The 25,035-nt window shown below is 46.9% G+C and overlaps 2 protein-coding genes across 7 annotated transcripts in view; both read right to left on the bottom strand.

Moving 5' to 3' along the window:
- Positions 1 to 354, bottom strand: part of LOC144943863 (ATP-dependent 6-phosphofructokinase, platelet type-like) — a 339,772-nt gene extending 339,418 nt beyond the window's left edge. For 3 of the 6 annotated variants that reach the window (XM_078871710.1, XM_078871742.1, XM_078871725.1), the window contains exon 1: positions 198 to 354. The gene's annotated coding sequence lies outside the window, so the exon portion shown is untranslated. The remainder of the gene's footprint in view (positions 1 to 197) is intronic. The other 3 variants (XM_078871734.1, XM_078871702.1, XM_078871718.1) reach the window with 1 other exon arrangement.
- An 11,969-nt stretch (positions 355 to 12,323) lies between these two features.
- Positions 12,324 to 24,700, bottom strand: TYSND1 (trypsin like peroxisomal matrix peptidase 1). Its single transcript, XM_078865617.1, has 5 exons — positions 24,573 to 24,700; positions 21,181 to 22,430; positions 18,797 to 18,927; positions 14,881 to 15,147; positions 12,324 to 13,568 (listed from the first exon to the last, which is right to left on the bottom strand). Exons 1-5 carry the CDS (start codon positions 24,579 to 24,581, stop codon positions 13,345 to 13,347), a joined length of 1,881 nt encoding a protein of 626 aa, XP_078721743.1. The 5' UTR covers positions 24,582 to 24,700; the 3' UTR covers positions 12,324 to 13,344.
- Between the last annotated feature and the right edge of the window lie 335 nt (positions 24,701 to 25,035).

The raw sequence follows: 25,035 nt of genomic DNA, 5'->3' as shown, positions 1-25,035 counted from the left end.
ACTGTGAGATAAGATTCTTACATACACCGACTTGGTTAATTTACAACAAATATATCGTACAGTGCACGCACGGAAACGTATAATCTCAGCGAAGGAAGGCGGCCAGCGATGGTGATAACAAAGTCGCGTTGTGCTGCGTTACGTAAAGATGTAGAGAGTGATGTAGAGAGTGATGGAGAGAGGGGGACGATACGTACACAGACGTAGCAGGCAGGCAGCAGGAAGAGGAGGCAGCGTCAGTGTCAGCAGCAGCAGTAGCGGCAGCAGGGCTCTCCAACGTCTCCCCGCCCACTCGAACGGTCACGCCGCCTCCCTTCCTCCTCCTCCTCGTCTCCTCCTCCTGCTCGTGGTGGTCGTGACGCGCGCGGGGAGACGTCGTCACAGCCTTGCCCGCCTCCTTGCCGCTCTGCGGTGCCACTCCCACGCCCCTCCCTCCTTCCTCCTCCCTCCTCCCCCCATCCTCCTCCACCCCCCTATCCCTCCCCCACCTTCCCCCTCCTTCTCCCACCCTCCTCCCCCCACCTCCTCCACCCCCCTTCCTCCCCCCTCCTCCTCCCCCACCCTCCTTCCCCTCCTCCTCCCCCCCTCCTCCCCCCACCTCCTCCACCCTCCTCCTACCCCCTCCTCTCCCTTCTCCTCCTCCTCCCCCCACCTCTCCCACCTCTCCAACCCTCCTCCCCCCCTCCTCCTTCCCCTCCTCCCCCCCTCCTCCTTCCCCCTCCTCCTGCCCCCTCCTCCTCCCCCCACCTCTCCCACCCTCCTCCCCCCCCCTCCTCCCTCCCCCCTCCTCCCTCTCCCCTCCTCCCCCCCTCCTCCCCCCTCCCCCCCTCCTCCTTCCCCCTCCTCCCCCCCTCCTCCTTCCCCCTCCTCCTGCCCCCTCCTCCTCCCCCACCTCTCCCACCCTCCTCCCCCCCCTCCTCCCTCCCCCCTCCTCCCTCTCCCCTCCTCCCCCCCTCCTCCCCCCCCCCCTCCTCCTCCTTCCCCCTCCCCCCTTCCTCCTCCTACACCCTCCACCCCCCTCTTCCCCCCACCCCCCTCCTCCCCCTCCTTCCCCCTCCTCCCCCCATCCTCCTCCCCCCACCTCTCCCACCCTCCTCCCCCCCCTCCTCCCTCCCCCCTTCCTCCTCCCTCCTCCTACCCCCTCCTCCTTCCCCCTCCTCCTCCCCCCACCTCTCCCACCCTCCTCCCCCCCCTCCTCCCTTCTCCCTCCTCCCCCCTTCCTCCTCCCCCCTTCCTCCTCCCTCCACCCCCCTCCTCTCCCCACCTCCTCCCCCCCCCCTCCTCCCCCCATCTTCCTCCCCCCACCTCTCCCACCCTCCTCCCTCCCCTCCTCCCTCCCCCCTTCCTCCTCCCTCCTCCTACCCCCTCCTCCCCCCCCCCTCCTCCTTCCCCCTCCTCCCACCCCCTCCTCCTTCCCCCTCCTCCCCCCACCTCTCCCACCCTCCTCCCCCCCTCCTCCCTCCCCCCTTCTCCCTCTCCCCTCCTCCCCCCCATTCCCCCTCCTCCTCCCCCCTTCCTCCTCCCTCCTCCTACACCCTCCACCCCCCTCCTCCCCCCACCCCCCTTCCTCCCCCCTCCTCCCCCCACCTCCTCCCCCCTCCTCCTCCCCCCTCCTCCTTCCCCATCCTCCTCCCCCCACCTCTCCCACCCTCGTGCCCCCTCCTCCTCCCCCCTTCCTCCTCCCCCCTCCTCCCCCCTTCCTCCTCCCCCCACCTCCTCCCCCCATCCTTCTCCCCCCCCCTCTCTCACCCTCCTCCCCCCATCCTCCCCACCCCCTCCCCCTGCTCCCTGCGCAGCGCGAGGAGGGCGGTTGCCTCGCCGTGGGTGGGTGGGAGGAGCGGCAGCCACGGGGCTGCCGCCACAACCGATGCCAACGTCGTCCCTATGTGATGGAGCGGGGGCTCCGGTTTACGACGGTTTGGTTTGATGTTGTGTCGTTTTACGACGCCGAAACTCGACTTCAGAAATCATTATTTGTACGTATTGGAGGAATACGATCTCACCTATAAATGACGTCACGCACCTGGGGGGGGGGGGGTCAGAGACATTTGTGACGATGTGTGACGAGGGGGGGGGGTTTGAGAAATGTGACGTCACATAAAAATGAGCAACTTTAAATAAATATATAATTCCCATTACAAGCTTTCGTGACTGCAGGGATATTCTTGGTTCTTTCGGTAAAGTCACGTAGAAGGGAACGTTACGTAGAAGGGAAACAATAAAATAATAAAAATATAAAGCAATATTTGTATTATTTTATTATAAAAAATATTGTTTATGTTTTTATTGTTTCCCTTCTACGTGACCTTACCGAAAGAACCAAGAATATAAATATATAATCGTTATAACAACACTAATTGTTATAACAACACTCCTATAACATCAGAGTGCAGCGCCACATTAAATACACACTACAATGACAATAGTTTTAAGCGATTTGAAGCATTTTTTATTTTCAAAATGGAAACATATTTTTTTTGGGGGGGTGCAGAGCTTTGTGACGTCATATTTGAGGGGGGATCTGACTTGTTGTGACGTCGTGTGACGAGGAGGGGGGGGGTCAAAAATCGTCCAAAATCGCGTGACGTCATTTATGGACGGCCCCTTTGCAAGCGCTGGCCCTTGGATATGCACATTTTAGATCGTATGGGAGTTTTGGCATATTCTTCAACTTTTTCCGTATTGCAATATGTTCGGAAGCTGAATTCAAATGTCGCGAGGTCTCTTCGCTTCAGGAGAGAGTTTGTGTAGTTTTGCTGTTCCACCCCCGTTGAAGGAGTGCAGACTCGGACTGAACGATTAATCGATTTGAAATCGAAATCGCAATTTGAAACAATGCGATTAGCAAATCGTAAAGGCTACGATTTTTGCGATTTGAAAAGTCCTATTACTTACTTATTGGAATTGTTTTATTATTAGTTATTATTACTTTATTTATTTAACTTGATTGTTCTATTTCAATTATTTTTTTTAAATAAATAAATCTTGGAAGCAATTAATATATTTTAAGTTCTCATCCTTGCATTAGAATATATAGAGCAGTTCATATTTTGATGGTATCATGTGGTAATGCTCCATCACATGTTTAAAATTCATTACACAGTGAATATTGAACTGAGGCTTGACTTAAGATAATTTTATTGCAAACAAAATTGCAATCGCAATATCTGTCAGAAAAATCGCAATTAGATATTTTCCCCAAATCGTTCAGCCTTAGTGCAGACTACAGTAGTTCACTGTATGGTTCATAGTTGGAGTTGCATGACCACAGTCGCAGTCTGGCCTGTCTTTAATTTTCCAATAAAGAAGATGTTACGCATGAGGCTGAAATTATTCTGATGCGCTTGTAGGTTCAGTGTCTTCGAAGAACGTCAAAGACAGGAGGTTGAGATATTTGAGTCTAGAATGGGTTGTTTATTTCTGGACGTCCACGTTGCTCCAGTGGGTGAGATTCTAGGATTTCTAGATTTGAAGCTTTCGTGACTGCAAGGATTCATATTCTTAGGTTTTTTCGGTAAAGTCACGTAGGTAAAAAATTAAAATTAATAAAAGTAAAATAAAAATCAAATAAAAAAATCACGACGTTTCGAAGACGGAAGCTTGTGTTGCCTCCGAAACGTCGTGATTTTTTATTTTACTTTAATTTAACTTTTATTAATTATTTTTTTTTACCTACGTGACTTTACCGAAAAAACATAAGAATAAGATTCTAGGATGGTGACAGCACGCTGCCAGAAGGGGTAACCCAGGACTTGAGATCTTGGTTGACGGCTTAGGTTGCCATGGGCAATAAAACGTGTCCGGCAGTTCCCACGTCTCCGTGGATATTTGGTGGCGGAATCCCCGCCAGTGGCTTGGAGTCGGTTTCAGTGTTCGGTATAGGATGGCGCTATTTCAATGTGCATCTAGCAGTGGTTGTGTATAACGAGTTGCCCTGTCCGGGCTTGGAGCGCAGTGACTGCCAACTGAGTAGATCAGTGACGGGACGGCAGTTCGAGGCGCGATCCTTGGTCTTTTGACAGATCTGTCCTGGCAACTCGGGTTATACAAGGCGCAACAAAAACCAGGGAATCTGAGATCGTTTACAAAGGGCCAGAGTGAGGTTGATTGATAGCCACGGCGTTGCAGTGGATAGCAGCAGCAGCATGTATAGTGTGGTCTGCATTGAGACAGTGCAGTACGAATGAATTAGTGGTAATGAGGCAGTCACGCTAACACTTCCATATGTGACAGTGTTTATTGATACCAGTGAGGTAACAGTACACTTGTCCAGTACATTATATGCCCGTTGAGCTATTACACTCGCCATGTTTCGTTCACGTATTTTAGAATATTTTCAGAATAGAATCACGATTTTTTTATATATATTGGCACGGTTGTAAATACGTGCGTACGTAAAAGCGAGGAAAGGCATGAGATTGTGTGTCCTGTGGACTACAATTTCTGACGATTGAGCGCTGTAACAGGATACAATTAATCCGCGACAGAATGAATGATAGATGATGTTCATATAGAAGGAAATTCAATCAGCGTCAAGGGCGGCCGAACACGGGGCTTTTTCGATCCACAAATCGTCTCTTTAGATACATAAATAATGTGACAGGAATCACTTTAATGATTTTTAAAAAAAATCTAAATATCACAGCTGTGTTCGAGCATGGATCAATCATGGATCGAGCTTTGTATCCTTAAAAATCGGTCGATTACCCGTTTAGTCATGCGTTGGATCGTTAGAAAATACGTCGATTCCCGTTCCAGTATTCCTTATATGGGAAAAGCAACGTCCGATGACTCCACATATGGGCCTAACACATGAATATAATTAATCATTCATTCTGTCACGGATTCATTTCATCCTGTTCCAGCGCTCTGGATTATTTCTCTGTGGATAAAAGTTCCTTCAAACAACATCTCTCCACCGAATGGTGGCGAGATGGATGCTATTCCCTCTGCTCCTATAGAGCGGTGTTTCTCAAACTTGTTTAGCCCGCGGACCACTCTGCCGATGCAAATATTTCCCCCGGACAAAATGCGATCACTTCTCTCTCTAATTATCACTCGTACAAAATAATGCATATTATCGGAACATATATTATTTTTTAACGCAGCTGTCATTTTTTTAGGGGTACCATTTAAATCTTAGGGTTGGGGTAGTTTAATCAGGGTTGTTTTCCTAACTTAATTTTTATATTAAATGTAAGTTAAATATTAATTGATATCCGAAACAAAAAGGGATAGACATTGTCATTACTGTCCGGATCATCCTGCGTTTGCATCGCAGCCCCGCGGAACCACCCGGGGGAGAGGGGGGGCCGTCGTGGACCACACCGATGGTGCCGGGGACTGCACTCTGAGAACCACCGCTCAAGATAAATGGCATCGTCTGTGCCGAGTGGTAAGGGCTTACGAACGTTGTGCAGCATTTCACGAATTGGTCATCGCTGACGCACACGGAGACGCACCACGACCTTTGCCCGTAGAAGTGATATACGGCGAGTGAAAGGTCAATGCCTGTTTAAAAAAAAAATCCTCTCTTTCTCTCGTCAAAAATGGCAGAGATGGGTACAGTACATTTGACCTTTAGAATATCTTCAGAAAAAAAGCAGGCTGGACTAGAAAATGAAAGTTGTATCTATTTAGGGCAAATGTGAGGCATGATTGCTCTTTCGCGGAATGTGTTAAACAGCTCAAGTGTTGCATAATGTAGTGACGTTAAGGGTGTCACGATGGTGTTAGCGCCAGGCACTGTCATACGAGTGCTACTGTGCGTCTGGAACCTCTTTCTGGGGTCAGAGTGAGCACGACAGGCGAAGGCGGCCTGGGGGACATAGTCCTGGTGACGACCTGAGAGAGGGCAAGTGAGGACATGGTAGTCTGGGTGGACCCGAGAGGGCACGTGACCGGGACAGGGTAGTGAGGGGGGCCCGAGGGGGGGGGGGGCTTGAGGGACACGTGATGCTCGGTCGAGATCCTTCAGGAAAGGTCTCGAAGGGGCGGTCCCGAGAGCGTTCTGGGCTGTTCTCTGGAATCAACCCTCGGTGCCACGTCTCTCCAATCTTCGGTCTCCGCTCGGCATCGTGGGGGAGTCAGGCTCTTACTGACTGACACGGTTATGTAGTTACCCGGTTAAAGTAGTGTCGTTACCCTGTTGGGGTCTAGAGAGTGCACGTTTGTGTAGTTAGCCCCGTTGGGCTGTGTAGTAAACGTGTTGCCTCCAAGTCAAGTGCGTGCCTCCGTGTTCAACACGACACATTGTACTGGTAGGAACCCACTGGTTCCACCAGCCCACAGGGGATTATTGTGTCCGTCCGTCGTGCAGGGAGGGGCTGGGTGGGGAGGGAGGGGCTGGTTGGGGAGGGGAGGGTGGGGAGGGGCTGGGTGGGGCTGGGTGGGGAGGGGATGGTGGGGAGGGGCTGGGTGGGGGGTGGGAGGGGTGGGGCTGGGTGGGGAGGGGCTGGTCACCCCGCGGTGCCCTTATAAAACTCAACGTTTAACCTACTCACGCCGGCTTGTGCCCACCCTCACAGTCGGCCATATTTGCGGAATACACCACGCCGCCGTTGACCCTGGCCATTGACCGAGCAACCCAACGTTCCTACCAGCTCCCTCCGCAGGAATGTGTTAGCCGTTGCTGACGTGTGCTGTATTTGGTTGCCATTAATGGAATTGCACGGTGCGGTACTGCCGTAGAGTGAGAATGCCACACATGTTAGAACTGCCTCATAATAAATTGATACGTGCACTGCCTCACGACTTGTATTTGCCTGCAGTAATGTGAAATATAGTGATTTTATCGCACACTGAAGTCAAGAAACACGGAGAGATTTCTCGGCAAGGGCATCTGTGCATCACCCTCGGTGTCTCTGTAATTGTAACTCGGTGTTTTTCTCCATGTATTTGTGCAGCTTTGTTCTCGCCCTCTATCTTTGTGTCCTCTGTGGATGCAGTAAAAAAATCTCTCTGCGTCTCTCGTCCTTCTCCAATCTGCTGCATCCCAGACCCAGAGCCACAATTGGCTAACTCCGCCTCTGTCTCGATCGGTGTCTATGTGTTTATGTGTACCTCTGGGTGCGTCTCATTGTCTCTGGAGCTCTTTGCTTCTGAATATGCTAATTTCACTATTAATATATATTTTTGTTACATGAGTGTCATTTATAACTTTAAATGCAAAGCCATGATGAAGATAACTGTATTCACTCGACCACACTTGATCAGAATCAGAATATGTATTTATACTGGAGGAATCCGATGAGCTATACAGTTATTTTTCACAGATGTCCAGTCGGGGCAGGTCAGAACGTTACATGAGCTATGCAAAATATAGAAAATTTATACAAATCACTTAAAACATGTATACAAATAAAACTAAACTATTTTTATCTTACCAGGTAAGGCCCTCTGAGCTTGATGCCAAACCTAATGCCTTCATTATACACTTACAACGTTTCCCTTGGGTTTTTTGGGGGAAATCAGAGCCAATGACAATTATGAAATTGTGCTCCGATTGCTTTGAAGAGCTGCAATTTATACGGCGGTCGTAACGATCGTGCGAAGCAGTTGAGAATATCAGTACGCGCATCATCTCTCTTAATCTTGCTTAAAATATCTCAGCACAGCCCAACGGATGTAACGAAGCGCTGACGCTCGCACAAGAGCACACTGATGTGGTCGTATCCTCGCCGCATTCAGCGCGTGTGCGCGCGTGCCTCGGTAGCCACGCAGAAACCGCTTCGTACAAATTCACAAGACGGAGCTCATTTGCGAGTTGTCCCTTGCGCGTGCCGGGAAACTCGGAGCGGTCAAGTCAAGGGGCCGTCCATAAATGACGTCACGCGATTTTGGACGATTTTTTTTTAACCCCCCCCCTCGTCACAAAAAGTCAGACCCCCCCCCTCAAATATGACGTCACAAAGCTTTGCCCCCCCCAAAAAAAAAAACATGCTTTAAATCGCTTTAAACTATTGTCATTGTAGTGGGTATTTAATATGGCGCTGCACTCTGATGTAGGAGAAAACATTTATTAAAAAGTCTATTTAAATAAGTAGAACGTGTTGTCTATATTTATTTAAAGTTGCGCATTTTGATGTGACGTCATATTTCTCAACCCCACCCTCCTCGTCACACATCGTCACAAATGTCTGACACCCCCCCCCCCGCGTGACGTCATTTATGGACGCCTCCCCCCAAGCGCATGTTGTCTAACCAGGCGAGAACTCAGAGGCCGGCGCAGACTCTTTTTCTAGAGTGGTCCCGGGTGATGTCCGAACGGATACAAGGCAGAAATCCCATCGGATGGGGCTCTGCAGCACAACCGTGAAAACCGACACATTTTGTTATACAGCTTCGTGTTGTTTTTTTCTTCTGTCCGTTGAAAACACTTAGTCTATTTTAAGTATATAATTAAATATGGGTAACTCGATGGTGGATGTCTCAGATGATTAAAACCTCATCAGATTATCATGCACTGTTTACTATTTACGCAGTGGCCTGGAATGAACTCGCACGCGATGTGTGTGTTGACCCACACGTTGCTCGCAGGAAAAAAAAATTATTTGGAGCCTTCTTATGAAGTGTACTGGCAGGGAAACACCAATTCACGTGAAATTTTCTGCAATAAAGTTGGATATAATAATCAAATAGCTGTGTCAGAGCTCAACAGATGAGATTAGAATTTCGCTAGCAAGCGAATGCTGAATCTCTGGTAAGGGGCCGTCCATAAATGACGTCACGCGATTTTGGACGATTTTGACCCCCCCCCCCTCGTCAAACGGCGTCACAAAAAGTCAGACCCCCTCAAATATGACGTCACAAAGCTCTGCCCCCCCCTCCCCCAAATAAAACATGCTTCAAATCGCTTTAAACTATTGTCATTGTAGTGCGTATTCAATGTGCCGCTGCACTCTGATGTCGTAGGAGAAAAATGTATTAAAAAGTCTATTTAATTAAGTAGAACGTGTTGTCTAAATTTATTTAAAGTTGCGCATTTTGATGTGACGTCACATTCCTCAACCCCCCCCCCCTCGTCACACATCGTCACAAATGTCTGACCCCCCTAAAAGATAAAAAAAAAACAGAGTTAATGAAATGCATCCGTCACGATCACCACACTGCTGGACGAAGGCCTCCTACAGCATCACAATCACTCGTTATGCAGTAATACCACGATGCTACCTCTCCCCCTTATACGTCGTTTTGCAAATACATCGTCACTTTATTTATAACGCTTCGTGATGTGCGTCACCTCAACCCACAACACTTAACGTCGCTGACAGCATCGTCCATACTTTATCATTATCCGTCGCCTCTCATCCTTCACCTACGACTACTAACTACCCTGTAAGTCGCTTTGATTTACCTCGTTTCGATATTCGTCGTCGCACCTTTCAGGAACGCATCCCCGACGCTAACCGGGATATTGCTGTACCTTGCTCCTGTGCATGCGTCGATTGTATTGCTCCGTCTCCACAGTATACGTCCTCTCTGGTGCGTTCACACCTTTACTGCCACTCTAGACTCTAGACCACATTTCTTAAATCGATGTCTCATCCTGACGCTTGTTCTGTGCTCCGTGTGGTTTTCTTTCTTTCTTTGCAATTCCAAGCATGCACCTCTCCGTTTTTGTAAATTGATGCGGGGCTAACATCACTAGCCCCGGCCACTTCTTTATGACCCTTGGGCTACACCCATTTAAAACCTTCTAAAACAGTCTGCCTCAACAGCAGACCATACTTTCGCACCTGATGACGGACGCTTGTGTTGCGCCCGAAACGTCGTGATTCATTTTATTTTATACCTACGTGACTTTACCGAAAGAACCAAAGAGTATGGATTCCTGCAGTCACGAAAGCTTCAAATCAAGATTGAGGTAAATTGAATTACAATTTCTGAGAATGTAATTCACTTGATATGGCATTGATATGGCATTAGCCTCCCACTGGCGAGCATGCGAGTTAAAATCCCAACCCCGGTACCAACTGATTCTCATGGCTTGAGTACAAATGAGAACCATCTGGCAAATACCTTCGCTCTGTGGTCATCAGTTGTTGTGCTATGGAGACTGGTACCCATTATATAAATGTGGATTTCCAATGACTATCTCTGGACAATCAATGAAGATGATCACTTCCTAAAAACAATTCCAACATGGAAATATTTTGGATCCTCCATCATTTCTTGAAACCATAATCGTAAACTGGTGGCGAGATGTTAACTACCTTGCCTGGTATATAGGAGGTCGTGGGTTCGATCCCAACCCTGACGCCTGCATATTTGGAATTTGCATGTTCTCCCCGTGGTCACGTGGCTTTAAACTATTGGGTCCTCCGGTTTTCCCCTCCACATTTAGAAACATGCGTTTAGAGTATTTGGCTGCTATATATTTCCTGTGGGCCTTACTTGGTAAAATGAAAATAGTAAAAGTTTTTTCTTATTACATGTGCATGATTACTGAGGTGGAGCAGTGGAAAAGTGGTCAGTCCACTGCGCTATTAACCAGATATTCAATTCCCGTGGCTAACATCAGTATCGAGTGTAAAACTGAACAGGCCCTGGGCCCTTTCTCCAACCCACACTACGCAACATGAAGTATACTGAAACCAACCCCATGGCTGACACGGGGTGAGGCTTTCATCCAGCGGTGGATTGACAAAGGGCTGTATTATACAATTATCAACGTTCACTCGGGCAGACAGCTATTGTGGATATTCACTCTCTTACCTGCAACAGGGAGAAGGCAGTGCAGAGGGTAGGCTGTACAAGTCTGGACAGAACAATGCCACATTTGTATTTCTTGTGTGCAGAATACTGCATTGGAATAACACGCACTGATGCCTGACGGCAACTAATGAAAGTCAGTGTCATGTTACACCGTTTGGCGGGGTCTAGGCACACATTTATATTTGGTGTTACTAGGTGATGGCTCGAATGTGTCTTAACGAGGACCCCCTTACATCATACAACCAATCCTTCTTAATCCGTGAGCCCAGACGTCTCACTTGCCGTTACCACCCGAGGTGACATCACTTTATTGGTTCGAATTTCTGTATGTGGCCAAAAACAGTGAACTGCGATCATTTTGAAAATGAGTGGGTCATCAAATAATTTACCCTTATTAGCCATATAAATTAATCTGTACTTATAAAGTTTTGCCACATTAGGCGGAACCAATTTCTGATCCGGCCCATTGACTATCTGTAGCTTAATGGCATTCTGAATTGTTTATGAAAAAAATCCCAGTCGGGGGCAAATGTATCACATCAACCCTCCCGGGTCACTGAAATCTTACCCCTTTGTAGAAAGTACACAACGGTCATCTATTTCGAGAATATACCACAGGAATGTGGAATTTTCACCACCAGTTCAGAACTGTCCATGGAGATAAAAACCGTTCCAGTCGTATGACCATGGGTACACTATTATCGTTGCCTTGTATCTTTCAAAACGTACTGTTTGCAGTTTGCATTTCTCACCAAAGGGCTCCCACCCCTCGAGATATTCAAAATAAAACTTACGTAAATAACGTGAGATAAACATGACGAATGACAGGGTTTATCGTAATCCTGGAACGTATTGATGACGAATGTAAATGTTGAATTTTTATGATTACACAAAACAGTTGCTAATGATAACTGCTTGTGATTTTCCCTGAATTCTGAGCCGACACATCAAAATGGCTCCTGCGCTCGACCAAGTAACAGATCTTAGGTTTCTTCGGTAAAGTCACGTAGGTAAAAAATTAAATTAATAAAAGTAATAATAGAAATAAAATAATAAATCACGTTTCAGAGGCAACACAAGTCTCCGTCATCAAAAGACAAATAACTTGTCTTTTGGAATTTTCCTCACTTGATACAACAAATCTAGCTGTGACGGTCCCACCTGATGACGGAGACTTGTGTTGCCTATGAAACGTCGTGATTTATTATTTAATTTCTATTATAAATTTTATTAATTTTAATTTAATTTTTTACCTACGTGACTTTACTGAAGAAACCTAAGATTATGAATCCTTGCAGTCACGAAAGCTTCAAATCTAGAATTAACAGATAATACTCCTCTCCATTGGCAGCGTTTATCGAGCAGTAGAAATTCGACATTCCCATGATAGGGGCCAGTCTACAAGTAGGGCATTCACTGTGTTATTCCAACAAAGTTGTTTTCGTTTTATGGACTATGAATGGGCGAACGATCGCTAATTTGGGCACGCACTGTCACAGAACACTTCCACTCCACAAAAATAACTCGTATGTTTTTCAGCCATAAATTATTTATTTTTCAAATTCATGGGGTGTGGGCCTATGCATATGAATTTGTTTAAAAAAACATTTTAAACATTTTTGATTTGATTTTTTTTTACAATAATCCCTTTGAAAGGATGGTATCTTGACATTTCAGAGAAAAATGACATCTTGAAAATGTTGTAAGATAGAAATAGCAACAGGATGTGGCACACGGATTAATGCTCATGTCAGACTAATGATCTGTCACCAACGAGGTGGGTTAAATTTTACACTCGATTTAAACCTGGTTCTCAAGTCTATTGAGTTCACAGTCTCAAGTCTGGTCACGAGTGTTAATATTCGACACTTGCTTTTCACGTAATTTGATACAAGCTCGAAAGTATATTACATTGGAATTGGCCAATCATACGATTGTTTACACGTGCGAGGAAACCGGGGTACACCCACAGAAAACTCACGCGCGTTAAATAGCAGCACTATCCCATGCAGATGGAACAATTTGCTGTGCACGCGTTCTCCTGGCAGGCCAGGGTATGGCACCTCGAAGCCCACAGGCAGGGAGTTTCAGAACATTCGTTTGATCCGCCAACCCACTCATCCGCAATGCTGGATTACAGGCACACGCCACCACGACCCGGCTAATCAGTTCCGATGTGTCATCGTCGAAGAGCATTTCCCTGACACAATGCATGACTCTGCTGAGAGAATTACGAAAAGAATCTGTCTTCTGAAGAACCTTTGTCCTTCGAAGGACCTTTGTCAAGCGACATGACTCAGATAACAATTGGTATACAATTGGTAATATATTAATAAAATACTATAAAAAGCTCTTACATTGCTGCATAGAAAACCATAAACATTCATTTGTAGTCAGTCACCTTGCAAAATGCATTACGTGATTCAGTTATAAAAGCTGTGATTGATAAGTCACTGTGGATTACATTTCCAAGTCCTCTGCGAATTGTATTACTGCAATGGATTGCATTGCCCAGCCTTCCAGCGTACTTATTAACAGAGGGCGTCTAAATTTGACAATGAGTAACCCACCTGGAATATAAGGATAAATCAAGAATAGAGGTCCCTTTAGCGATCACACGCTAGCTAGCTAGAGTTTGCTCGTGGGTAACTTGGCGAGTCTCCTGATGTTTTTCAGGCCCCATACGGCTTTGAGATCGAGGCTGGTGTTGTTGAGCAAAGAGAAGGCAGCTGGGTCTTGGGTGCGACGGTAAGCCTCCAAGCATGGCTGCAGCAGCGCGGCGGGTACACTGAAATTGATGTGCGGGTGGCTGGCACCGGTCACGTTGTCACGAGCGTTGCTGGAAACGATCCCTGCGAGTGAAATCAAGCCACAGCGTGAGAATGTTGAAGACGGGACGCGAGTAAATTAGGCAGGTTTAGGAGAGTGTTGAATCAGAAGCAGAATTTTTTGATGTGTGGGATAGATGTGTTTCAATGCATTTCAAATAAACCAGTGACCTTGTTTTCAACCTATTAATGAACTCTCCCATTTAATGGCTTGGGAAAGGGATGTTTGGTTAGCATTGACCCTCAGCCACTCATGGGAAAAATTGTGGTCAATGTTTGTTTATTAGAGGGCATTTATTAACAGCTCATATTTCTCTTCTTTGGTTCTTTCGGTAAAGTCACGTAGAAGGGAAGTAATAAAATAATAAAAATAAAACATAATAAAATAATTCTCACGACGTTTCGGCCACAACGCAATCAGCCGTCCTCAGGTGAAACCAGGTCTGTCGAGGCGACAGCGTCTGAATGAATTATTTTATTATGTTTTATTTTTATTATTTTATTACTTCCCTTCTACGTGACTTTACCGAAAGAACCAAAGAAGATGAATCCCTGCAGTCATGAAAGCTTTAAATAGAAAAACTCATATTTCCATGTCCAATAATGAAACCCAAGCAAAGATTTACCTTCGAATGTTGAAGCACCTAAAGGTTTGCTTTAAGGATTCTTTTGTGTATTATAATAGTTTTATTATTGTTGTTCATAATGCGAACGATGTAACATCTTTATAGGGTACCCTACGGGTCTCTCTTTCAAATCAACTGAGAGCTGAATGTTACTCACCCACGTCACCAAATATAAGTGAACTGAACCACTGTCTTTCAAATCTGACAAATGCTTTCTGATTTCACCAAGAGTTTTATCAGTAAGTGCTTTAACTGAAAGCTATCTGAAGCACATACAATAATTACAATTCACAGCCCATTGCAAATAAATGTGGAGGGAAAAACCGGAGGACCCGGAGAAAAATCCACGCGACCACGGGGAGAGAGAACATGCAATTTCCAAATATACAGGCGTCAGGGTTGAGATTGAACCCACGAGTTCGTGTACACCAAGCAAGGTAATTAGCGTCTCAATTTAAAGCTTTCGTGACTGCAGAGATTCATCTTCTTGGTTCTTTCGGTAAAGTCACGTAGAAGGGAAATAATAAAATAATAAAAATGTAACATAACAAAATCATTCTCACGACGTTTCGGCCACAACGCAAGCAGCCGTCCTCAGGTGAAGAACAGGTCTGTCGGAAAGACAGCGCTTATTATTTCCCTTCTAAGTGACTTTACCGAAAGAACCAAGAAGAAGGTAATTAGCGTCTCCTAGCCACCACGGCACTCACCCAGCAGCTCGCCACTGCCGCTGCGCATCACGGCTCCTCCGCTGGCGCCCGCGTGCACGGCGCAGCTCGTGTGCAGCATGACAACTCCGCCAGCCGGGCCGCCCGCCCTGCACTCCGCTGCAGCGCCTGGGAGACGAGGCGGCGCCAACTCCGTTGCCCGCAGACGGCCGTCCAGCAGCGTCACCACGGACGACATCACCCCCGAGGTGAGCGTGGGGCCGGCGCGCTTCCCAAACAGCGCAAAGCCCGCCACGAGCACGTCCTCGCCTGGGCAAGAGAGACGAAACGCCGTTAGAGCGTTTCACATCGGACACATGTTCTTGGGTCTTTCGGTAAAGTCACGGAGATAGGTTCAAGGAAAATAACAAAAACTACGACGTTTCGATCGCAACACAAGCGGTCGTCTTCAGGAAAAGGGGGGATAGCTTCCAAGGCAAACTGTTTCTAAGGGTTTGAAATTGGCGTAGCCCAAATGTCAGCAGCCAATGATAATGTAAGTGGTGGACAGCCAACCTGAAGGTGGTTGGTTTTCCACCAATCAAAGGGCTGTCAGGTGAAAATTAGCATGTTGAAGAGAGATTAGCACATTAATGGGAGATCGCAGAGCCGCAACCAAGGGGTCGGCGCGTCAAGTAACTGTGAAAGCGCAAGTTTGAAACGGGCGTAAAGCACAACTAACATCGGACGGTGGTAGGATGAGAACATCATAGCCAATTATGACTTAAACAGGTTGATTCCTTCCAATGATTGCTCAGTTTGTACCCATCTTCTCGGTTGAAATTGTGTCTGTGTCTATATATATATGTTCACATCGTACCACCTTAGTTGTGCTTTGCGCCCATTTCAAACTTGCGCTGTCACAGGGTTCACACCAACACAGCCACTTCGCGCGCCGACCCGTGCGTTGTGGCTCTGAGATCTTCCATTAACATGCTAATCTCTCATTAACATGCAAATTTTTACCTGGCAGCCCTTTGATTGGTGGAAAACCAACCACCGTCGGGTTGGGCTGCCCACCACTTACATTGTCATTGGCTGCTGACATTTGGGCTACGCCCATTTCAAACCCTTATAAACAGTTCGTCTTGGAAGCTAACCCCCCTTTTCCTGAAGACGACCGCTTGTGTTGCGATCGAAACGTCGTAGTTTTTTGTCATTTTTTGTTATTTTCTTTTCACCTATCTACGTGACTTTACCGAAAGACCCAAGAATATGAATTCCTGCAGTCACAAAAGCTTTAAGTCAAGATTCCAACACAGTTTAATGCAGACAGTGACGGTGCCGATGGTCAAATGTTGCGATCGGTGCTGTGAACCGCACTTAACCCTTTCCCGTGCACGTCCATTTCGATGACGTATATGGACGTACATGGACGTCATCGGAAGGGAACCGGAAGAAATAAAACAGCTTTATCCGCACCGAGGCTCCAACAAGGCCATGGGGAGGGCATGTGGCACAGTTTGGTGCCAGCTATCGTAGAGTGCGGTCGTGTCGCTACAGTTCTTTGCGATGAGTGCAATGTCTTTAAAAAAACAGTGGCGCTAGTCCTCTAACTAAAACTAGCGCTAAGCCGCTTGTGCGTTCCGACATTCATCGGTGAACGGGGCACACCCTGCAACTTGCAGACGTCTCTGTACGTCAAAGGTTCCAATAAACTGTTTATGAGTAATGCATTCTATAAGAACCCTAATCCTAAGCAAATTATTTGCTTTATATAACTCTCTTCATGCAGAGCGTCTAACAGCGATTCTTAAACAAACCTAAAAAAGCCGTCGCCCCATAAATTCAGCTCAAATATAAGTGAGATAACATTCAACTCGTCGTTGTCAGCAAGGGGCAGTGCAGGAGTCTCTTCCCGCTCATCCACTGCCGCGTCGTGTGCCGGAGGAGACGTTAACAGCTGATGATACAGGTAGAAACAATGTTCCACACTGCCCACCAGGGATTTTTTTGTCTGTCTGTCGTGCATAAATATATAAATAATATTAACAGCTCTTTGATTGGTGGAGACCTACTGCCCGGTACGGAGAGGGGAGGGGCCTAAGGGAAGGGGGGTCAGGGGAGGGGCCTAAGGATATGGGGGGGTGATCAGGGGAGGGGCCTGAGGGAGGGGGGTAAGGGGAGGGGCCTAAGGATATGGGGGGTGGTCAGGGGAGGGGCCTAAGGATATGGGGGGTGGTCAGGGGAGGGGCCTAAGGATATGGGGGGTGGTCAGGGGAGGGGCCTAAGGATATGGGGGGTGTCAGGGGAGGGGCCTAAGGATATGGGGGGTGGTCAGGGGAGGGGCCTAAGCAAGGAGGAGGGGCCGATAGTTAAAGGGGCTGGCTACCTGGCTGACTACCTGGCTGGCTGCCTGGCTACCTCAAGTCAAGTTATCTTTTATACAGGTAGGAACAACAGGTTCCACACTGCCCACCAGGGATTATTTGTCTGTTGTGCATATTTGTCTGTCGTGCACGAATGCGCTGTCCAACCAAGTTCCTACCTGCCCACTCCGAAGGAACGTGTTGATATAGGCACCGTTACTCACCATGTGTGGAGGGCGATCGGTGCACTCACGGGGAGTGGTAGCGTAGCGGCTAGCGCGCTGCACTATGAAGACAGTGACCCGAGTTCGATTCCCGCTCAGGTGCAACATCAGTGACGATTATCTTAACCGGTCCCGGGCCTCCCCTTGGTGGGCTCAGCCTCAAATGAGTAACTGGTGCAGTGTGTAAAACATCACCACTGGGGAGACAAAGGCTGCCGGACGTGGTGTTGGCCACACACCCCCTCGTGTGCTGTTCCGGCTTTCATAGGTACTCGCTAACAGCACTTGGTCCAACAGTCTGCTAAGGATATACGGGATATATTTGTTTTTTGTGCCCCCCACAAATGGTCAATATTTATCAAGGATTACATGCTAGACACTAAACGAATAAATGTATTTATTAGACAACATTAATATAAAAATTGTCAGTTACTGTCATTTATGTTAATGCAGCTTGTGCCTGGTTTTATGCACTGCAAGAATCCATGTGCCGGATTTCAAAACCATTGTAATACAATAACATTCAGCCAAAACAGCCACCGGCATCCAATAATTAATACACATCAGCTGTTTCTAGTAATATGACTGCAGTCGTTCGGATTATTTTGTGTCGCTACTCTCTCTCTCTCTCTCTTGTTCGTCCATCATAGTTGATGATGACCATGGCACGTTTGTCATTTTGTTGGGTTTTGATGAGTGCGCAGATGGCTGAACAGGCCAATCCAAGCCCGGAATTCTCCGTGGCACACTGGACAGGTCAGGGAGGATGCCGCTACTAGGCCCATAAAGTTTACACTAACATCGTACAGTAACGAGCTCTGATGGTAAAATGGTACAAGCACAGCTCAGTCTTCTCTCCAAGCTTCCCCTCCCCCCCCCATTGTGCTTAACCTTTTTATATCCCTCAAGCCCCCCCCCCCCTCCATTCTCGAAGGTTCCACCGACTTTACTTTCCACAGCCAATCCTCGTCCCCCCCCCTTCTCTAACGGTTCTCAACCGCTCGCTCTCCTGTCAGTCAACCGGTCGTCTCCCGGCCCTTTGCGTTTGTATCTTTCCTCCAATCACCTTCAATGATCTGCCTCTAGCCAATCCGCTCTTCCAGGCCTCTCTCTGTATCTCCCCACCGCACGTGGTCCCTCTCCCGGATTCGAGGCCTCGTTTCGCGCTCCCCGACTGCCCGCGTTTGCACGCACAGCGTACGCACGAATGCGAGGTAAAAAAACGTCTGTTGTGTTTCGGCCTTTGCAAAAGTAAAGATGCCTTATTTGCACGATGGCAGATTCCAACTTTCCCGATTTTTTCGGTGGGGAGGGGGAAATGCTCACAATGACATTGTTTCCGTCAATAATTAATTGCGAGCCTGACACTGAAGTTGCATTCCTCACCAGCTGTGTAGTGCTGTGATATCTCCACGTGCGGAATGTGGAGGCAGGATTGAGAGAGCTTGACAACAGAGAGGTCATAGGGTGAGTCCAGGCTGGTGGCGAACAAAACTGTTCCATCCAGCCAAGTGAAGCTGTGGAAACAGTACAATCGAAATCATTCGCGAGTGGAACGGGGTACAATCCACGCAGTGTGCGATGGCAGGTGTGGTCATGTCATTCATAGAAGTATCAGTATTAAGCTCAAAGACAGAAATACATTTTTTTTAAATGGCTATCAAACTACCAACTTTATTAATATCCAGAACTATTATTTTACTTGCTTTTTTGCCCGTCAAAAGATGGGTGTATATTGGAGTAAATCTTAAATATTCAATAAAAAATTGTTCAGCTCATGATTATTAATGAGGGGGGGGGGGGGGGGTTTGCCCCATGTGGAGTTACGTCACCCGCTAATGGTTATTGGGGAGGGGTGCGGCATGTGGAGTGACGTCACCCCCTCATGGTTATTGGGGAGGGGTGCGGCATGTGTAGTGACGCCACTCGCTCATGATTATTAATGAGGGGAGGGGTGCGGCATGTGGAGTGAGCGACCTTCTTGTGCGTTTGTGTAAATTTCCACGTGGCATGAATATTAATTAAGGGGGTGGGGCCTCTTTTTTCAGTGACGTCACATACGGATGTAGCACTGTGCTGCTTAGATTTATTTTTTATCGTCACTTTCTGTAAAGAAACGTCATATTTGAAGTGACTTTGCTTAATAAATTATTTAATTCAGCTCGTCCTTCCTCTGTTAGTGTAAAAATACACCCACTCATTAATATTAATGAAGGGGGGGGGGTGGGCCTCATGTGGAGTGACGTCACACGGGGGGGTGGGCCTCATGTGGAGTGACGTCACACGGGGGGGGTGGGCCTCATGTGGAGTGACGTCACACGGGGGGGGGCCTCATGTGGAGTGACGTCACGTGCAGGACACACACATTCTTGGCTCATCGTAGTACGATTGGTCAAATTAGTGTGCTATGAATGTGTAAAGGTGTTATAAGCACCCTGAGAAATATAGCATAAGATAGCAGAGCTGTCATATCCATGGACAGGGGGTGGGGGCATGTCCGATGGAGGGCAAGGAGGGATGAAACAGGTTTTTTGGGCGAGATCGCATAAAAATGTGTCGTTAAACCCGCCGCCACCCGACACAGCCAATTAGTAAGGTTTGTCAAGTAAACAGAACATGCCAATTCGTCACGAGTACAGCAACACCGGTGTGTTGGAGACCCAAGCCACAACATTTACAATCTGAGTACGACGTTTCGCCAGTAATTACAACCAGCTTCATCAAGCGACAGCCAGATTTGGTGGTGGCGGGTTATACGACACATTTATATATTTACGCGATCTAACCCAAGCAACTTGTATTATGGATATTGGTCGCGAAAGCCTCTTACGTGTTAGAAAAGAGGGATGAGTTTAGAGGAGATGCAGGGAGAGAGACGGGGCAGAGGGGGAGGAGGAAGATGGCGGCCGAGACTGGGAGATCCACGTGTGAATAAAGAGAGCCCCTTTTTCCGTGTGTTCCTTCTTACAAATGTATGTTCCAGTGTAACAATGGACGTATTGATCGTATTACAAACGTTTATTGTTTTTTTTCACAGCGATGGTGACCTTTTGTGAAAGGCATATAGATCTAAAAGTTGAAACAAACAATTGCAATATTGATCGATCTGAAAATCTGGCAGCCGTTTAAATATTATGTCTGTTATTGAAGGTGATATTAATATATATCACACTTTATTCCTACATCATATCAAGCAAGGTTCAATAACTCAATGTTAGTACTGTCTCTTACGAGTACAGATAGAGGCTACCGATGAGGCACTAAGGGCCGCAGATGACAAAGACTCTACGATGACGACCAAAAACAGACACTATGTTTGCCAAATTTAGAAAAGACCAGATTGGTATATTTGAACTTCCTCCAAACATGGTCCTACTTACAGCTGTCTTCACAAAAAATTGTACCTTTGATGTTACAAATGTTTGAGTATAATACAGTGGGATACTATTAGTTAGCCCAAAGGGAAGCAGTGTTATAGAGTGCATGACTCACAACTCTAAAGTTACAAATTCAAATCCCCGTTTGGGTTGATGGTCTATAATCCCTCTATGGTAGTTAAATAGTGCCAGATTGTGGGAGGTCACCAGTGGTAATCCTACAGAGAGGCTGGCTTGCACAAAGTGTTCAATTTCCACCAATGGCTCACAGCTGTGCCAACTTGGATGATTTCTATGGCCATTGAAAATTACTGAAGCATTGAAGGGCCAAACATCTAAATCAGTAGCATCTTCAAAACGTCATACTCGGTTATAATGACATTGTGCGTTTACCTCTCTTCACAAGTGTCCGCCCTGATCATGACCTTTACTTTCCCATTGGGCGCCCCTTGCACCACATGTCGGCAGGTGACCACCAATCCATGAGCCGGCTCCACCATCACCCCGGAGCCCCAAGTCGCATTCTGTTCAATCAGCACCACGTTGCTCAGCCCGCCAAGCGTCCCAGTCGGACAGGAGTCCAGAATCCCCATGCAAGGTTGCATCCTGACCGATCGTAAACCCCCGATTGAGCGACTGAAATCCCCAGAAATTCTCTCGAGCGTTTGCCGGAGACTGTTCAAGATGGACGAGAAGGAGCAGACCAGGGTGAGGCCTACAAACTCGCCTGACTTCCAGAAAAGCGGCACCACGATGATTCCGGCCAGCAGCTGGTGCCCACCTGGAGCATCGGGGGAGGGGGGCGCCTCCACGAACACTGCTCCGCCCTCGGTGCCAACCATGCAGCGGGCATCGGTCGTCATCAGCTCGTTATTACTGCCAGCCAGACCGCTGACGATGCCCTTACTCAACGAGTTTAAAAAGACATCGGGGAAAAAGCTGCCAAACGGTGAGCCACAGGTGAGAACCGCTTGACCCTTGTAAAGGTCCCTTGCTAGGATATACGTCAGTTGGGAATCAAAGCCATGGCTACTCCAGTCATCCAGCGAAAGCAGAGCAAACCAACCAAGCAAGCCTGCAGCCTGCATCTGCTTTTTACTAACTTGCCACTCTGTCTCTGGCGTGCTACCTAAATGATCAATGTTATCAATAAACTTCCACTTTTCACTCTGAGGCAGCAAGTGTGACATTATTTCCATGAACTCCTTGCACGGAAACATTGTCACAATGTTCGCAGTGTGTAGCTGTTTATAAGTTGGCTTCAAATTGGGCGGCTTCGGAGAGAGAGCTCTATGTCCCGTCACGCGTGTCTGGAGAAGTCTTCCTTTTTTGTTGGCACCACTCTTGCCAAGAGTAACTGAAATCTCCAGTTCGCAGAGATCTCTGGCTTGCATGTATCCTTTCTTTTGGGCATTTTCAGAATCCAGATCTGTCAAAAATGGAATAAATGCACTGATGGGACAGAGTACCAAGCCTTGTCTGGAATCCAGAAGGATTCCACTACAACTGCTTTGCTCCAGTTCAGAATCGCAGGGATGGGCTACCGAGTCTCGAGGACTGGGAGGCCGGCTGTCATGGTCTGCGGTATCACGATGGGATCTGATGTTGACAATGCAGCACACATTTTCTGCCATCTGGAATACCTGTTGAGGAAAATAAAATAAATATAAGCACAGACCTGAACAAAACTGAGGATCACCATGCAGTAAAATTATAACAAAAACAATTGAGTGAAAAAATACGAGTAAAAAATATTGTGTTTTGTGAGCAATTTCTTTTTGTCTTTCAGCAATTCTGCAGATTAATTTCCATGACCCTGAAGACCACGGGTGTCGGGAATCAGTGGTCGAGAGTGAATGCATTGTCCTTTTCAAGCGGGTTTCAGTTCCAATTATCAGACCTTTTAAAGTGGGCAAATATTTATTTTAAAAAAGTAGTAAACCATTCCAGGGTAAAGCCAAGGAGGAGCAAGTCACTGAATGTTCTGATATTTCAGCCCCTGCCTCTACTTTTAACCATTGAAGCCAGCAAGGGTACACACAGGGCCTTGGGTGGCTCCGGTGATATTCTCTCGATTGCAGATTTGTCTCATGGGATTCTTAAGGAACTGGTGAAAACCCATGACATATGGGTGCAGGGGACCAAGTGAGGAGACCCTCCAGAGTTCAACGGTGGTGGACCAGGTGGCGTGTGGCTGGAGCCCTAGAATCCTCAGAGCCCCTGAATGAGAATAAACGTGGCAAGGCTTGTGGAGATTAGGGAAGTTTCATAAATCCCAGGAGAAGTGAGGGGATCAGCATTCTGCTTGTGATTCTTTATTGTAGCGAAGACATCCGGGGGAACACTGAGCGATTCTTGACCTCCAGTGGCTGAAATAAAAACGATTAAACTATTTTTTTTATTTGACCAGGTAAGGCCCACTAGGCTACAAAGCCCTTCTTCAGATTGGACCTGGAGACAAATGATAGCTCAACGAAGTGGCTGATCACGTGGAAATTTATAGCAGCCAAATACTCCAAACGCATGTTTCTAAATATTGTGGGGCGGGTAAGAACATTACACAACAGTAAAATAAACACATGATAGTAGTGCAAAGCACAAGGTAGACAAATCACCAAAACGCATACAAATACAACTAAACCATCCCCTTCCTACCAGGCAATGCCCACTGAGGCCTATACATTCACCAAATATGATATTTTTGTTTTTAATATAAACGTTTATAAGAAAAGCATTTTTCTTGGCGGGGCAAAATCAATGCGGGATATTGTACAACAAATGGGTATTGTATCAGACCACAAATAGTTTTGGGTACAAGGCATTTCCTTTGATAAAATTTGTAATATTTTTTTAAACCTTTTTCAAAACACGCTTTTATGAAATGTACTAGTAATGGAAGAACTCCACGACTCCAGGAAGTGCCCCAAACCTTGCCATAACGTAAGAAACCGTGGCCAATTACAGCCAACGTCAGTTGACTGTGGACAATTAGACCCAAGCCGAAACATAACATGTAAAAAAGAATGTTGAAAAATTGTTTTTATGATAGAATATAGTATTGTCATCAGTTTGACATAAGTATACCAAGTTTGCAGTCGATACCACATTGGGAAGTGGATTAAAATTGAGTTACAAGATTGGAGGATACGACAAACAATAACAGAGTGAGTTAAATGAAAGCGTGTAAAAAAATACCCGTGTACCATGTTTCCATGGCAGAAACATTAACAATAGTTTTAAATGGATACGTGAATAAACCATCGTGTCGAGTTTTATGAACGCTTGTCCGGAAAATCAGTGAGTGGAACTCGCAGAGGGCAGCGAAAGAGAAAATAACCATCGTTGTTAAAATCGTTGGATTTATTTTCGCATTTTAAAACAGCAGATTGTGTGGGGAAGGGCTACTTGGGAAAGTCGTATAGGTCGCGGCATTCCCAGTGAGATGCGCAACCTGCTTGATAAACCCTGCACGATGGGTCTTGTGTGTGAGTTGGCAACAGATAAACTCACATCAGAGGAGGTTCAAAGGTCAGTGAAGTCACGGGCAAGGGCACAGACACAGACCACCCTCAGAAATTAAAACCTCTTCACGGGGGATTATTTTATACCGCGATAACAAAACAACAACCACGAACAGGACAAATATACTACCTTTCACACATCAACCAAGTGCCAATGCGAACGTGTTTGTATCACAGCAATGTAACTGCTCGCAACATTCACACATTTATGTAAGCGTTAAGATACGCGTGTAAGAATGTATGCACGCGTGTGTTCATACAAACCTCCCCCATTATATGCACAATCAACAACGGCAAAGCTGCAACTGTTTATAATTATGTTCACATAATTCAAGAGTAAACTTACGATACACACACACACGTGTGAGTACAAACACACAACGCAATGACTTCCGGGTCAGACTGTACCATGTGGGGAGGGGGGGAGTCGAGTGAGAGTTTGGACTGCACCACTTACACACAAGGAGAGGAGGGGAGGGGTAACTCAGAGATTTGGACTGAACCATTCACACGGCGAGAGGGGGGAGACAGGTCACAGATTGGACTGAACCACTCACACGAGAGAGGGAGGGGGAGTCAGGTCACAGATTGGACTGAACCACTCACACGAGAGAGGGAGGGGGAGTCAGGTCACAGATTGGACTGAACCATTCACACGAGAGTGCTGCATCCGTTGGAAGGTGTCAAGGAATCGACTGTGAGAACAATTTATTTCTCACGTGTGTGT

This window comes from Lampetra fluviatilis, chromosome 2 (assembly GCF_964198595.1).
Source record: "Lampetra fluviatilis chromosome 2, kcLamFluv1.1, whole genome shotgun sequence".
NCBI classification, from domain to species: Eukaryota; Metazoa; Chordata; class Hyperoartia; order Petromyzontiformes; family Petromyzontidae; genus Lampetra; species Lampetra fluviatilis.
Note: the sequence above shows the minus strand (reverse complement) of the source record. Positions and strands in the feature narration are given on the sequence as shown.

Excerpts from the sequence above, each read along its gene's own strand:
- TYSND1 (XM_078865617.1), bottom strand. Across the intron at positions 18,928-21,180 it reads GCGGACACTTGTGAAGAGAG|CTTCACTTGGCTGGATGGAA; the intron begins GTAAACGCACAA and ends CTGTTTCCACAG. Across the intron at positions 15,148-18,796 it reads ATCACAGCACTACACAGCTG|GCGAGGACGTGCTCGTGGCG; the intron begins GTGAGGAATGCA and ends TCTCTTGCCCAG.